Source organism: Mastomys coucha, unplaced genomic scaffold (genome assembly GCF_008632895.1).
Source record: "Mastomys coucha isolate ucsf_1 unplaced genomic scaffold, UCSF_Mcou_1 pScaffold13, whole genome shotgun sequence".
NCBI lineage: Eukaryota > Metazoa > Chordata > Mammalia > Rodentia > Muridae > Mastomys > Mastomys coucha.
Genome location: NW_022196895.1, coordinates 60872386 through 60889793, shown reverse-complemented (window position 1 = coordinate 60889793; position 17408 = coordinate 60872386). Strand labels below are relative to the sequence as shown.

The 17408-nt window shown below is 46.5% G+C and overlaps 1 protein-coding gene across 6 annotated transcripts in view; it reads right to left on the bottom strand.

The window, feature by feature from the left end:
* The window catches only part of Nedd4l (NEDD4 like E3 ubiquitin protein ligase), a 341716-nt gene that overhangs the window by 214342 nt on the left and 109966 nt on the right, over window positions 1-17408 (bottom strand). For 5 of the 6 annotated variants that reach the window (XM_031365878.1, XM_031365882.1, XM_031365880.1 and 2 more), the window contains exon 2: window positions 13276-13349. In XM_031365878.1, the coding sequence (XP_031221738.1) occupies window positions 13276-13349 (74 nt within the window). The remainder of the gene's footprint in view (window positions 1-13275; window positions 13350-17408) is intronic. The other variant, XM_031365881.1, reaches the window with a different exon arrangement.

Genomic DNA, 17408 nt, shown 5'->3' with positions numbered 1-17408 from the left:
GGAACAGGGGTTTGTTCTTGTTGTTGTTTTTTGTTTGGCGGGAAAACTGGGAAAGGAGTTATCGTATGACATGTAAATAAAGAAAATATCTAATAAGAAAATAAAGAGAAAGAAACACTATTCCCAAGTCAAAGATTTGGTTTTCAGCAAGGTTTTCAGTGGCTTTCTTACGCTCTCCTGCTCGCACCCCACATTTTCCCGTGAAGCCAGCTAGAAAGAACAGCTTTCCTCTTCTTCAAGGCAGATTATAGAAATCAGAGCCTCTCTTCTTCAAAGCCAGCCATAAAACAGAACAGAATTTCTCTCATGTTCTACACGGCTTGTCTGTGTAACAACTGGCTATAAAGAAATAAAGGCCTAGAGGGGTCTTGGCCTAGACTTAGAAAGAAGACATGTTAAAACTGAGGGGCCGGGGAGAGTCCTGCTCAGTCTGTTTCTATGAGCTCAGACCCTGACTGCCCAGCCACATTCCACGTGCTATCCTGGCTTTATAAAACCCACCTTTCAGTTGTCAATCTCGGGGATCAAAGATAATGTGGGCGCTTTTGTCACTCCATTATCATCTCGCCAACATAGATTTCATTCAAATCATCAAGGGGAAAGGCTGCACTACTGTTTATATATTGTCCAATTGTCTAAATATGTTTTATGTTGTTGTCAAGAGCCTGTAAGTCCTGCTAAAGCTTATCTACCTATCTGGACCTTTATTGGAAAATAGAAACAGAAACATGCACACATACACACACAGATGAACACACAAACACACACACATACACACACACACACACACACACAGTGGCTTCTGACTTAGATAACTACCTGTAGCCCCCAGGAAAGGTTTAATTTTCCATTAATAAGAAGGAAGGAACCCAGCAGCTTCAAGCTTTTACATGCGCATGCATACACACGCATACATACCCATGTATACATGTGAACCCATACACATGAAAACACCTTATACACACACGTTTAAGAATTCCACTGTCAGGTTTCCAGAATAAATTCTGTACTGTGCATTTTTAAAAGCCTGAGTTTAGGTGCAGAAGGAAATTTAACTTTTCCTAGTGCAAATGCATGGCAGATCCAGAGGACATCCCTCCTAAGGCCTCTTGGGCTGGACTCTGCTTCCGGTATAGAACAGCCAGGGCTGTGGAAACCAGTGACAGGCAGAGAGTATGGAGGAGGGGCCTCCCTTTTACCATCCCATCATAGAACTTCTCCAGCTGAACCTCTCAGCCAGAGCCCCTGAAGGTCTGAGTGGAAGTTCAGTTTCCACAGAATAAGTATGACACTGCTTAGGACCTAGCGAGGAAACCATGAGGAGAAAGAGGTGCACATGCCTGGAGGGAGGAATAGAAAGGACATCTAGAACTCAAGAAAGTGCCACACACAGCATTCCCTTCTTTATTCTAGAACTACCATCATTCTGCCCTTGCCGCCTGTCATGATCAAGTCTGAACCACACACGGAACTTCAGCTGCTTTTGGCTTCAATCATATCAACAAAAATCTATCAAGTACTTACTAAGTGCATAGCATGTCCTATTCCTGAACATAGATTCTCAGTGACTGCTACGTCATTGAGGTTTAGAAATAAGGAAGTAAAGAGTCTCATTATTTTTGCTTTTCTTTAATCTCAATATATTCACACATCAGGAGGGCAGATAAAAACAGGGGACAGACTTCTGAGGAAGTGGCATTGCATAATAAACAACATTAGGGAAGATCCTCCAAAACAAAAAACCCCACAACTTACAAAGAAATATTTTCTTTTTAAATGTTCAGACACACCACAGCTTTGTCTCCAGGATTCAGGATCTCTAGAAAGATCTATGCTAATGGCACTGATAGAGTACAGCAAGCCTGAGGGTCTGACAACCTAGATACAGGCTGCCCTGGGCATTCAATCAACTTGCTACATTCCTTTACCTCCAGGAACCAGGCAGGCTGGGTGGTGTGCAAGCTATAAGTTATTCCTTTTAAAGGGCACCACACTCATTCGGATAAAGACCAGGAAGAGCATAGACTATAAACAAAAATGTGGATGTTACAGGGTAAACGATGGATGAGATTTATAGCTGAGGAAGAAAGTTAATATTCTTTCAGGTCATTTTGGCATTTTTCTGGGCTGGGGCGGGGAACAAGAAACAGGTTCTTTGGGATTCTGTATGAATCACAGTGGCAACGGGCTACTTGGTGCGGAGGTTTTAAGACACATACGTGTTGGTTCAGAGCTATTACCTTTGTAGATGCTGTGATTCTCAGCAATGCCCCGAACAGCAAGGCTGACCCAAGGGCCCCCAGAGGGAAATGGAGGGTGGCAAAGACTCTACAGATCCTAAACATATAGGCTCTGGACAGTGTCAGTACTCTGTGACAAGACAGTAAGATAAGCCAGCTCCGGCTATTCAAGAAACAAAGTACAGGAGAAACACCAAATGCAGGCTCAACTCTACCACTGAAGAAGGCCAGGTACGTGTAATACAAGAGACACGAGGGCCCTGGGACCCAAGAGCCTCAGTTCTACCTAGAAGAGAAACCCAACCCTGACCTCCAGTCATGGATCCTCACACTGATGATAGCCTGGCATTTCTAGATCACCAAGATCTCCTGGAAATCAGGGTTTTTAATACAGAGTCTTCCAAACGTTAGCTCAGAATTTTCTTAGACCACCGCAGCAAAACTGACACACCTGTGGATTTCTTCTAGTTTGTGGGGATCAACAGCCCCCATACTCTAGCCTGAATGCTATTCTAGAAGTGTCTGAGATCGATCAAGTGGGGGACTTCAAGGTACTTACAGCCAAAATCAAAGCATGGGGGCTGTCTTATGTGATATTTTCAAAGGGGGTGAAAAAAGAAACCACCAATCTTTCGGGACAAAACAAATTAATATTTTGAATCTATACTAATATTTTAAGATATAGACAACACATTAACTTACTGGTTCTTTACTTGCTGCCACTTTAGAGGAAAAATATTTGATATTATTGGGATCAAACTGTCCCCATAGGACACCAAGAACCACCTTAACACCACCGAAAATGGCATGACAAGATACTGTGATGTGTCTCCTGTTCTGGTGTTTACATTTCATGTCTAATAAATATGCAGGAAACACATGAGAAAGAGGACGCTGTCACGGTCAGCTTCAGCTGCCAACTTCCGTCAATCAGCTAGGAAGAAGGCTCCTCAGCCGAGGAATTTCCTCCATAACACTGGCCTGTAGCTTTATTAGTAAGGTATTTTCTTTTTTTTTTTTTTTTTTTTTTTTTTTTTTTTTATTTATTTTATGTGTATGAGTACACTGTAGCTGTATAGACGGCCGTGAGCTATCATGTGTGTGGCTGCTGGGAATTGAACTCAGGACCTCTGCTGGCCCTGCTCTCTCAGATGCACCAGAAGAGGGCGTCAGATCTCATTACAGGTGGTTGTGAGCGACCATGTGGTTGCTGGGACTTGAACTCAGGACCTTCAGAAGAGCAGTCAGTGCTCTTATCTGCTGAGCCATCTCGCCAGCCCCAGGTATTTTCTTAATTGCCCAAGCAATTAAGATGAACAAGAGCCCAGCTCCCAGTGGTGGAGAATGCCATTCCTAGATAAGTGGGCTCAGACTGCTTAAGAAGGCTGAGGGCTGGAGAGATGGCTTATCGGTTAAGATCACTGGCTCAGGCTCTTCCAGAGGTCCTGAGTTCAATTCCCAGCAACCGCATGGTGGCTCACAATTATCTGTAATTGTGCCTCTTCTGGTGTGTCTGAAGACAGCAACAGTGTAGTCACATACCTTAGATGAATAAATAAATCTTTAAAAAAAAAAAAAAGATAGCTGAGCAAGCCAGAGCAAGCAAGCCTGTTAGCTATGCTCGTACAAGACTTCTGCCCCAAGCTATTGCCTCGAGTTCCAGCCACGGCTTCCCTCTATGCAAGCCTTTAAAGAAACACAATCTTTCTCCAAGCTGCATTTGATCACGGCGTTTTATCACAGAAAACCAAACTAAGATAAACATAATTAAAACTAAGATATTTATTAATTGACGACATCATCAGGAAACAATGTAATGTGCTCAATAAGACAGGCTACCCACCGTCATTCAAAGCTAAGAGGAGAGGAATCAGTCTAGACCAGAGTCCAACAGACCTGACGAGGAGATGCAACATGAGCATCTCAGTCCACTGTTAACAGCCTAGCTGGAAAAGGCATTTTAGAGACACTTAGAGGAGCTCAGTTAATGGACAAGGTAACAGTGTCCATTAAGCAATTCCTTTTAATTTTGTGAAGACAGTTCTGTGGCTATACAGGCATCATTGGTTGATTTTTTTGGAGATGTGGACTGCAGTACTTAGGGACTAAAACCATGTTATCGGCAATTTGCTTTTGAATACTCTTGGGGGAAAACTGACGAAGCAAACACAGGAAAATATTAACTTAGATCTAGATAAAGGAGACCAAAGTGAGCCGGTGCCATAGGGCTGCGAGCCTTTTATTACAAGGCATTACGGTCTTATGACTCTTAGTGAGAGGACAGGGGACTTTCTCTACATGCCATACTTCCAAAGCCCTTTAGCCCAATTGTTTCAACATTCAGACTAGAAGCTGCCAGATGAGCAAACAATGGTAAGCTGATCATGTTCAAGTCGGTACTAAGGCCTTACCACCCATGACAGTGACCTAATCATGCACCGGTCAAGACTAAGGACTGACCACCCACGACAGTGATCTAATCATGTGCAGGTTGGTACTAAAAGCTCACCACACATGACAGTGGCCCGATCATGTACAGGTCAGTGCTAAGGGCTCACCAGGAATGACAGTGACCCAGTCTTTTAGGGCACAGTAGAGCTCACCACACACTCGGACCTGTGAGCCATCGCTTTCAGTAAGGAAACATGAAATCCCAGAGCTAGTTTCCATTTTAAAGAGTAGCCCTGTTTCCTCTTCTGAAGCTTCACACCGAGAAGACCCCCAAGGAGGAAAAGTTGGCAGCTATTTAAAATGTAGCCTTACTTAGTTGTTTACATCGACGATCAAACATCTGGAGACTCAAGCGTAGCTGAAGAAGAGTGGGTGTTCTAAGTTTAAAGGGGAAACTTCCAGGTCATGCCACCAAAGCACATCTCTTCTAAACCTAACGGTCCCAACACAAAGTCTGCTACCATGGGATTGCAATGGGCAGTAGGCTGAGCCTGCTAACAAGCTATGACCTCAAAGGGTGGAAGGTCTCTGCTGGTCCCCTGCTCTGACAACCCAGGCAGCGCCTGAACTCTCGCCCCTCAAGAGCAGCATTCCACATGTGGTGATATGCTGACTCTGGCTTGCCCCGATTTCATCATCTGCAAAGCAGAAAAAACAAAGATACCCACTGTGTGTGAACAGTTCCAACCTTCAGCCCCAGTCACAGATGCAGCGTTGGCTAGTGTGTGCATGGCCATGGCATAGCGTCCAACCACACTTTCTCTATCACAGATACTGATCTCTAACAGGAGAGACTCCCGATTGGTCAGACTGCACCCTCTGTCAAGAAGCCCGATGAGGATCTGAAGAACATGTAGGCCAAGGTGACTTGGGTCACAAATCCTAACACCTAACCAAGACTCGTGTAAGTCTAAGTGTCCCAAAGGTGTCAGCTGTAAGCTGGGTTGCCAGGAATCACACAGGCTATGACTACCTTATACAGGTACCCGTGTACTTTGGCCTTACTTACTCACACAGGGATCCATAGCCACAGTTCTTTGGCCTGGACTGTGCTGGCTGTATGCCAAGACTTAAACTGAGGCCGAGGTATTGAGCTCAGCTATACACTGGAGCTTCATTTTCACTACAGGGTCCCAAAGATACAGAGGACCCCTCTGCCAGCCCAGGAAGGTACTATCATAAAGGCCTCTCACTAGGACAACAGCATGCTCTCTCACTATCAGCACAAGGACACCGGCATGCTGGTGTGTCATCTGGATGGGGGCTGGTCCTCATGTGCTGTTTGTCCAATAAGCATGAGATACCATGACTAGCTCCCTCTCACTTCATGCCTCACCTCTCCTGACTGCGTACTTCGCTGTGGTCAGAAAAACAGGACATGTGCCTGTCCCATCAGAAAGTATCCACGAGGATGTCTGGGTAAAGTGAGAGGCCTGCTGACCCCATGCCGCTTCAGCTTCTGCCTTGGTTTTCAAACAATGCCTGATTTACTACCTGCATTTGAGTGGGATGATGGCCAAGGTAACCCACAGCACCTGTGTGTTCCTCCATCCATCCCCCATGTCCTTGGGTCTTTCCTGACTCCTAATGCTAAGGAGCTGGTACAAGGGCCCTGACCCTCCATTCCCAGCCCTGGCTTGGCCTTGTTTATCCAAAAAGAAACTTCTGGGATCTACTATGGTATGGATGAATTCATCCCTCTGCAAGATGTGAAACAGTACATTTTCACAGATGTCAGTCCCAAATACCCTTTGCCACCACTCCTTTACCTGCCATCCTGTGCCTGCCTCCCTCTCTATACACTCATCTGGCATGTGACTCCTGGAGAGCTCCCTCTGCTGCGTCCCCAGAGCTCCTTGGAGAATCAGAACAGGGGTTTTCCCTGAATGTCTAAGAGAGGGGTGAGGGTAAGGAGCTCACAGCACCCCGGAAGGAAGAAAATACCCACTCTCTAGGCTGGCAGCCCTGGGCCACTAACCACTCCAATCACACTGCACTTAAGGAGTTCGAGTCAGTGTCCTGACGCCAGTCACACGCAAGACTCCTGGGCACAGTGAAGCAAGGCTATCCTCTGCATGTACCAGCAGCTTTGCAAGTAAGAGCTGGAGGAAGCCGGAGACTCAGCAACCCACTGTAGACCAGGGACAACAGCTGCTCCACTCTCTTGGGACACATCACAGGGAAGGGACCTCTACATGTATTTGCCATTGGAGAGAGAGAAGGTGTGTGTGTGGGGGGGGAGAGTCAGTGTCAAGTGAGCCGCTACCACAAAGGATGCAAAAAGACTCTCAGTGCTGTGAAAAGCAGCAGGCAACACAAGCAGCAGCAACTTGTTTAGAGTGTAGTGAGTTCTCAACGACAGAGGAAAAGTGGTCACCATGAAGAAGAGAAGGAAGGGGTGAAGTGGGCCCGATTCATGCAGACTCTCGGTTGTCTCTTAGGCACAGTAGGGGCTCTAGGAGACTCTAGAAGGTGAAAAGCAGAACACAGTTCTAGCCATCAGAAGCCAAGCTAGCAGAGAGGCCAGCCAAGGGGCTGGGGAGAAAGCTCAGTCAGTAAAGGGATTTTGCCACACAAGCATGAGGGCTTGAGTTCAAGTCCCAGAAACCATGTTTAAAAAGCAAGTATGATGGAATGCTTGGGGAAGCGGACACAGTTAGATCCCCAAGGCCTGCTGGCCAAATATAGATTATCCTAATCAGTGAGATCCGGGCCAATGGAAGGCCCTGTATTTAAAAAACAAACAAACTCCAAAAGGAAAAAAAAAAATCCAAACAAACAAAAAACCAAGGTGGACATTATACAAGTACACACACACAAGTGCGCACACACACACATATAACCAAGGTAGACATTACACAAGTGCACACACACCCACATACACATGCATATACACAGACATACACAGACACACACAAGTGTACACACACAGACATGCATACACATGCACAAACAAACACACACACACACACACACACACACATACACACACACACACACACACACACTGAGAGAGAACAAGGTACAAGGCAAAGCTCATTGAGGCCAAGATAGAGTTGCAACCCTGGGGCAGCAAGCCGGAACAAAAAGGCTCAGAAGCAGCCAGGCTTCACTCGGCCCCTGCAGACGGCAGAACAGCGCTTCAGTGTCTCACTGGCCTCTCTTGCATCTCACTTTCTAAAGGACTAGATTAACTTTTGCCCAGCACTGTTCTGGAGCCAGGCACGGAGGTACGTGTGTGTAAGCACAGCATATGGGAGGCAGAGGATGGACAAACAAGAGTTTAAGACTAAACTGGCCAACTGGACATGGCAAGACTGTCTCACATGAACAACACATTTGGAGGGAGAGGGGAAAAAAGAATCACTGCAGTTCTTTGTCATTGTAGAGGGAATAAAGACTGGGTGTCTGTGACCTAGGGTGACAAGAGACTCAATCTGCATCGCACGCCTTGACAGCCCATTTTACACAGTGTTGATCTCAGACAGAAATGTCCGAATCTTAGATGAAGAAGAACTGTGTGGCTGTCCTTTCCTGACCTCCAGGTGAGGCTGGCAGGGAAGTCCCCTCTGCCATTCTTCACATGGCTAGTCTGCACCAGGGCTCAGATAACCGAACTGCTCTGAACAAAGGGTCTTTTTTAATAGAACTTAGGCTTGGCAACAGTAGAAACGAGACACAATCTTACATCCTAAGTCCTGGACTGTGGCCCAGGGAACCAAAAAGAGAGAAGGGCATCTCGGTATAGGTCTCTCGAGAGAGGACTGGCGAGCGAGCTCCCCTTGAGGGGACCCAGGCCACCAGGGTGCAGCTCTCCCAACGCTTGATCTTCGAGCCTTTGGCAGCTGCTATCACTGTGCTAGAAGGACAAAGAGGAAGTACTCTACTTCTCCACAAGTACCCCCATATTACCATGCAGGCCAAGTCTCAGATTCTGTCTCCCCGGCCTCCCACACCAGTATCCCCTGTCATGCCTCAAGCCAAGGACCGTCTATAGCGAGAGTTCCAACGCCTACCCTGACTGTTGTCAGGGAGATGGGGTTCCAGCCAGGCATGGGCTAGGGAATACTGAGGCTGGGGGTGAAGGGCAGTCACAGGCTGGCTCAGGGCTCTGAAGGACACAGTGGGTGGCAGGAAACATGCTGCAAAACCTGCCCCTGTGCTCGTGACCATGGCCTAACAATACCTCGGAGCTTCCGCTCACTGATCCCTGGGGGTTCTCCCTGGACGCCAGCCTTCTGCGGCACGGTGGAGTTGTCTGTTTCACAGACAGGCCATGACACAGATGGTTTTGAAAGATCTGTTGAGCTCGGGTGGAAAGTGAACAAAGGTCATCAGAAGAATACCAAGTCATGAGACAAGGTTTAAAACGACCACATCAAGCCGGGCGGTGGTGGCGTACGCCTTTAATCCCAGCACTTGGGAGGCAGAGGCAGGGGGATTTCTGAGTTCGAGGCCAGCCTGGTCGACAGAGTGAGTTCCAGGACAGCCAGGGCTATACAGAGAAACCCTGTCTCAGAAAAAAACAAAACAAAACAAAAAAACAAAACAACAACAACAAAACGACAACATCATCAACCAAGCAAACAAATGAGAGCAAACAAGTCAATAAAAAGAGGGAGGAAATGAGGGGACCCTGGAAAAGACCCCTTCATCCCAGAAGGCTGAAGAGTCCAGCCAGCCGAGTCTAGAATGTCAGCACATTAGCAACAACAAATGCTGCTGAGGCCATCTGTACCCTCCTTGTATACTGAGACACTTTAGAGAAGATCATCACAACAGCAAGGCCTTAGCACATGTGACCAAGGACAGCTTGTCGAACTGACAACCTGAAGATTTCTGAGACTCTCATGGAAGCCCCAGAGTAACAGGCGTATCTTCACCCTGCTGTACAATCCTGTGACTCGTGGCTTTCCTTAGCAGACTGACATCCTCTCCCAGACACCCAGGAGACACCCTAGGATCCCATTCAAAACACAGAAGTGGGGGAGAGTCATTAGAAACCTTTTGGGCCTAATATCTTCCAGGAACCCAGACCCGCATTTGAGCATGTACTATCCCTGAACACCTGTCTTTCTGTTAATTTTCATGTTTAAATCTTTGCTAAAATGTCTTCCTAAGAGAGTTCAACTCCATAGCCAGGAGATGGCTCAGAAGGTGCCTCCCATCAAGGCTAACAGTAGTTCCACCCCCAGGACCTATATGATGGATGGGTGAGAGACCAGCCTCCCCTCCCCAACGAAGCTATCCTATAATCCCATGGGCACATAGGTTCTGAAAAGACTTCCACAGGCTGCTGCAGGTGCCAACTGGTATTTGCTGCAGGTAGAAACCAGCATCTGCTCTCTGATAGCAAGAGTAAGGGGGGCCAGAGCATGATGCGGAACTGCTTTAGCCTGCACTACCAACAACAACATCCTCATAGTCACCAAGCAAGGGGGAGGGCAGTAGAGGAAAAGGGAGGGTAGGGGGAGTGAGGGGAGGGAAGTAAAAAGGGAAGGCGAGATGTGATCAGGTGTTTCCATCTGCTGGTCTGAGAAAGGGAAGGGGCCAGGTTTCGGGGTCCCTCTCTGGCACTGATCTGTCAAGGCTACACTGTTTGTCTTTCTAATGTGCATCTAATTTGCACCTGGTCCCTAAGAAGAGTCCTTATTTTTATACAAATAGGAAAACTTTAGAGCTGACATTTCTTGCGTTCTCTTAAGATTCTGAGCCCAATTCCATTACATTAATAACAAACTGAGAAATAGGATCATAATCTATTTTATCTTTTAAAAATATATGTATGTATATATGTTTGTATGTATGTATATATATACATGTATACATATATGTATGTACATGTGTGTATGTATGTGTGTGTATATATACATATACACACACACACATATATATGTGTATATGTGTGTATATATATATATATATACATATATATATATATATTTAACTCAGTGACAGAAGCAAGCAAAAGGAATATTAGAGAACCTCCAGAAGGACACTGTGTCATCTCTGAAAGCTAAGGGGTCAAGAAAGGAAAGATCGGTAGACTGTCCCAGCAGATAAAACACACTTGCAGGCCTGAGAGCCTGAGTGTGAGGCCCCAAACCCACATAAAGGTGCAAGGAGAGAAGCAACTCCGAAAAGCTGTCTTCTGCCTTCCTCATGGAGCATGTGAATACCTAGACACATGACATTTTATTTTAATGACTTCAAAGGTCATCTGGACTGAGTTGGGCCACAGTGGCAGGATATGAGGTGAAGTTTTGATAGGGATGGAATTTGAGAATTCCAGGAATTGGGGTCATTTCAGGTTGGTAGGAGGAGAATTCCTGGAAACAGTGACAGGGTTACCCTGGAAGGGAAGAGAGGGAAGCACAGGGTTTTCCTGGCCCCACATTCAGGGCAGGCTCCCTCTGCCTGAGCACAGGAAGGTGGTCAACCCCCCAGTGTGAGGTCACAGCACAGGAAGGTGGTCAACCCCCCAGTGTGAGTTGACAGTCAAAGGAGAGATACCGTTTGGGTGGGATGTGTGTCTCCCACACATTCCCACAGCAAAGGGAAAATGCTCGGGCTACCAGACACACCCCTTCCCTGGGACCCATCCAACCTGAGAGCTGGTTTTCCATTAGCTGTTCAAAGAACACAGAAGAAAGCTCTTTAAACAATACGCTAATATTCGCTTCCATTTTATTTTTTGATATTTTCTCTTGGTTTCATTCTATAAACTCACATACTATCATTAATAGGCAGAACTCAGTAACGTGGGAGGTGTGTGCAGCCAGACAACAGGGGTGTGACATGCACCGGCAGTAGAGGGTTTCTCTGGGGTTTGGGGGTCGTGGGGGGGACAGGGAGTGACATGGAAAGAGGCCCCATTGTGCATGGTCCCTTGCATCAGGCAGAGATGCTGTCATAAGAGGGCCACAAGGCAAAGCATGAGGCCAACGAGAACAGGATGGCATAAGTGTACAGTGGGCACCTGCCCTCTTTTGAGATCATTCTACCACGAAATAGAAAAGGGCTTTGGGTAGGGGACAGTTGGTCCTCCCACCAGGAAAGAGAAACGAGCCTTGGACAGGGGCCAGTAGTCTCTCTAGTCATTCAGCTACAACTGTGCGACATAAGGGACTAGTTGGACTTTGTGCACATCACCCAACTATCTCAAGGATAAACGATAAAGCTGGGCTTGAACACATCTAGGACTCAGCTGGGTCAAAGCTTAAGAGCTCTGTGCTCCAAAGTCGGGTTCAAATCCTCTCAAGCTGTTTTACCATCATCCTGTCTCCTTCCCATAACACATTGCCACACCCTACAGAGAGCCTAAGTGGCCAAAAAGGCCTGGGAATATCATGAATAGCACTGAAATATGAAAGCACCCAGAAAGCTCAGACTGTCCCAAAGCCAGAGCACCATTGCGACGACGTACATCACCAGCAACACCCAGTCACCCTATGTCTGGACGAAGATTAAACACGTCCACCACACCAAGTTCAAGAAACAGTACATGTGCCAGGTGGAGCACGCCTTTAATCCCAGCACTTGGGAGGCAGAGGCAGGCAGATTTCTGAGTTCGAGGCCAACCTGGTCTACACAGTGAGTTCCAGGACAGCCAGGGATACACAGAGAAACCCTGTATAAAGAAAAAAAGAAACAAAAAGAGAAACAGTACATGCTTTTATTTTCCCCTAGTTAGGAATTGCAAACACAAAACAAGCCCCAGAAAGGCCATCCCTCTGCCTGTGTGGAGAACTGCCTCCACTTCTTCCCGTGGATCCCCAATGTCGGATGTTCCTGCCACTTAAATAAAATTCTGTGCTGCGGTATTTGTAAATAACCAGCGCCTACCTCCCATATACTTTGAATCACTTCTATGTCTCTCATAATACCTACCCTAGACACTATGTAAGTCACTGTAGTACTGTAATGTGTAAGAAAGAATGATGGGGTGTGGGTTAGGAACCACTGTACATATTTAATACCGACATCATTTTCCTCCAAATATTTCTGATTGGCAGTTGGGAGACTCCATGGATCCAGAACCGGCAGAAGTGATCAAAACAAGCAGAGCCACATTCCCAAACTGAGTGAGGAAGAAAACCTCACCCGAATCTACTTTCCTCAAGCAGTCAGCTCTAATGAGGGACCCAGCTAAGTACCATGGTGAAGCGCTTGGTGATCATGATTAGATATCCAGGCAAATACCACCCCTGGCCCAGCTGCATCACCGTCGGGTACTAAACCAACCTCCCAGGAGGCTCTGCAGGAGCCTGTGGGTGGCCCAGGTGCACACCTAAGTTTGAAAAGGATTTACCAGCCAGGCCTTGTGGCTCAGGCCTATAATTCCAGCATTCGAGGGAATTGCGGAGACAACAGGACCACAAGTCCAGATCTGGTCTAGGAAACTTAGTGAGCCCCAGTCTCAGAAGAAAATATAAGGGTGTGTGGGTTTAGTTGTTGAGCACTTGATTAACATGCACAAGGCCTTTAGGATGAATCTCCAATACCACCCCCACCACACACACACACACACACAACCACCAAAGTTTACCAGGTTTTCCAGAAGTCCCCATACACAAAAACATACCTGGCTCCAAATATGTCCTTCTTGGCGAGGTCAATTCCAGAAACAACTTTTACTCTGAGAATGCGGGATTCTCCCTATTAGAAAAGGGGAGGAAAAATGACAAGGTTAAAATGGATCCATAATAGACAGCTCTCTCGACTTGAAACCTCAAGTCAGTAATTTCCACTGAGTCCAACACTGAAATATGCATAGGCATTCCTGCTCACAGCCAGGTTCCCAGGCAACACAGCAGCTATATCATGCTAAGACTCAAGCCAGGAATGGTGACATACATATAATCCTAGCGCACAGGAGGCAGAGGTAGGAGGTTCACGACAAATTCCAGGCCACCTTTGTCTGCACAGTGAACTCCAGTCAGTTAGGGATATATACTGAGACTCGTATAAAAAAGTCCAAATGGGCGGCTGGGAGGATAGCTCAGTGAATAAAGTGGAGAGAACCCGCAAGCAGGAGGACTTGAGTTCAATTCCCAGGACCTATATTAAAGAACTGGGCATGGCGTGAGTTTGTAATCCCAGTGCTGGGAAGGCAGAGATGGGGTGGATCCCTGGGGCTACTGAACAGCAAGCCTGGCTGATTTGCTGAATTATAGGCCAGTGGAAAACCAGGTCTTAAAAGAAAGGAAAACAAAACAAAACAAAACTAAACTAAACTAAAACAAACAAACAAGGTAGAAGGCATGTTGAAGAATGACATTTGATACACAACACAATGGAAAAAGATGGCAAAATTCTGGAAACTGAAGTATCCTGACTCATGAAATCCAGATGTAATTCTAAGTAGGCAGGTCATTAACATCAATTACCTGTGATATGTGAGGAAATACTGCCCAGTTGTACCAAGACCACAAACAGGATGGTGAGATAGTATCTTCCAATGACCAAGTACCAAAATCACTATAAATAATATTAATTCCTTCTTTTTTTTTTTCTTTCGGTTTTTCAAGACAGGGTTTCTCTGTGCAGCCCTGACTGTCCTGGAACTCACTCTGTAGAACAGGTTGGCCTCGAATTCAGAAATCCACCTGCCTCTGCCTCCCAAGTGCTGGAATTAAAGGCATGAGAAACCACTGCTCAGCTAATTCCTTCTTTCAAGTGTGTATATTTATAAATGTGGCCAGCGATAGAATAGAAAGACATTTTATGTAGTGAAATATCTCCTGAGAAAACAAAGTGTTTTCCAAAACCCAGTATGAACAAGTGAAAATAATTCCCTGGTTCTGATAAAGAGAAAAAGCCTCATTCTAAAAGGTAACCCTCGCAAACTGGCTAGTCAGTTTTTCATTTGCACACCTAGTCATCTGTTTCTCCACTCCTTCTAATATCTAAGTATTTCCTATGCACCGGCACTGAACTTGGCCTTCAGATAAAAACAGAAGGCTACTGGAAGTAACAGACACCACAGCACATCGGTAGCAGGTGAAAGGTGAAGGGCCAAAGGTCGAGGACCACCTGGGGATGGATGAGGTGGCCTAAGATGAGGGCTGAGCCAAGGTCACAGAAGTCTGAGTTTGACTCACTAAGAACATAAGCTGAAATAGAGGAACGGGTCCAACATGCCTAGGCTACAAATCAGCTGGCCAACGGGAGAAAGACGGGGTCTGAGGTAGAGACGTCAGAGCTGATCAACACAGACCTGGAAGTTGGTAGTGACCAACAACGATCTGCAGAAAGTTATCCGAGAATAAAATAGAAGCAATGGCTGAGAATGGAGCTCTTGGGGCACGAGTGCTGAGCAACGAGAGAGACGCAACCAAAAATTCATCTGCCGAGGAAGAAAACCTGTGTGATCACGTGATGACAAAGGAGACCACCAAGGCAAAAGCAGAGGTGGATCAAATCTGCTAAGTAGCCACAGATTCCCTGTACGTGTGGACAACTAGAACAAGTGCTTGAGATAAGTTGCACCCCAGGAGCCTTCTATCCACCCAGGTATCCAACCCCTACCCCACTCTCCTTCCCTGACATACCACTGCTTCCACATAAATACAGAGGAAAACACAAGAATGTAAAGGAAGATGTTCCCTTCATATCTGTGCTGGGGAGATCAGTTCGGCGGTACTTTGCTGGAACTGGGTTCATTCTCCAGCATCCGAAACAACAGCAGTGCTTCGCAGGCTCGAAGGCAAGGGAAAGGAAGGGCAGAGTCAGCGGCAATAACGCAGACACCATGCCACCTTAGTGAGACAGCCTCCCACGCAGTTACCAAAGCACCTCTGAGTCTGCTGAGATAGCCCTGGCCTATCTCTTACATACTTACAGATCAGGGGTCAAGAATTCTTTCTATTGGGCTGGCGAGATGGCTCAGCAGGTAAGAGTACTTCCGAAGGTCCTGAGTTCGGATCCCAGCAACCACATGGTGGCTCACAACCACCCGTAATGAGATCGGATGCCCTCTTCTGGCGCGTCTGAAGACAGCTACAGTGAATTATGCCAGAGCTAGCCGGAGCAGGAATGCACACGATGGCTCACGGCCATCTGTACAGCTACAGTGTACTCATACACATAAAATAAATAAAATAAATCTTTAAAATTCTTTCTATTGACACATGGTATTCTATAGATAGAGGCTCTTTTCTATCTCTCCCCAAGCTGTTCTTTTGCTCTTGGTCATGTGGTGCCTCCCAGAGCCTGCTCATATTGAGAGATGACACAGTGAAACTAGTTTTTACATATGGATCAAAATCTGGTACCATGCCTCTGCAGAATTCTTTGTATGCCTAAGAAGTGTGTGTGGCCTGCTAGTGCCAATGCATAAACACCGAGCACTAACCAAGTACTTACCAAATAAACTGATTACAAGAGGAACAGGAGCCTCAATATAGATACTGGAGCCACGAACGCTCCTAAATGTAGCCAGATTGAGTGTAAATGTATGTGCACATGTGCATGTGCGTGCGTGTGTGTGTGTGTGTGTGTGATGGGAAGGTGAGAGAGGTGGAATCTGAGGACACCACAATGGCTGCACATTGTCTAAAGGGGTAATAGGCTAGTCCCAGGTGCCACCAAAGGGATACCCTGCAGCAAGGGGAGACACATGAAATGACCCTGAGGTAGAGAAGCAGGTACCTGTTAAGCAACTATGAGTGTTGCTTAACATTCAACTCAGACACAGCTGTGGTTGTCTGCACCCGTGATGGTGGATGTGGAAGAGATGAAGGGATACTGTTTATGATGGAGCACAAGGCACTAATGGTCACACACTGCAGGGCAGAAGATAAACATGCCGATGAGAAACTGCTCACCCTCCTCTCAGAAGTTTTAGACATCCTGAGTTTGAGTCCTGCCCAGCAAAGCTTATTTGATAGGGACCTCAACCAAAACTGTTACCAGGTCTGAAGAAGCAGGATGAAGCTAGTTCACACCTGGGGTACCAGGATTTGCCTTCCGGTTGAGTGAATGGTCTTACCTGGGTGGCCTACTTCCCAAATGAAGGAAAAAAAAAAAATCAGGCAACACTGACATGAGTAGATGCTGAAAGACTAAACTCGAATAAAGAGAAAGCTAGACTTTTCTAAAGGAATCAGGTCTTTCACTTAGTAAATGTGAGCACCTGTTCTGGAATCCTAATGCGACAAGGAAGATACTGAGGTCAACCTGCCCTGCATCCTGCTTTCCCCTGCTTCTGAAAGCACCTCCCAGGAGCCCTAGGAACTCAGGAAGCCACAGCCCAGCAGAAGCTTGGTAAATCCCCTAAAATTTCATTCCTGTGCTTTACAAATGAGACAGAATCTCATCTGTAAATCGATCCTAAAAGAAAACCCAATCTTGGAGGAGGATGGGAGAAAGCACAGGGAGCAAAAGTGCTAGCCCCAGCAAATGCGAGGACCTGAGTTCAGACCCTCGGAGCCCAGGCATAGAGTCTGTAATTCCAGGGCTCCTAGTCAGGATGGAAGGGGAGACAGAACCCAGGAGCTCCCAGAAGACCTAGCATGGGGGTGCAGTGTTTTCAAAGCCAAAGAGTGTTCTCTGATCTCCACATGTGTATCATGGCACACATATGCATGTACCCCCTCTTACACAAATGCACATGCACCCCCTTCTTTGCATACACACACATACACACACAGGCATATGCTTATATGCACACATATATACATAACACATTGAAAGGTTTTTTTTTTGTTTTTGGTT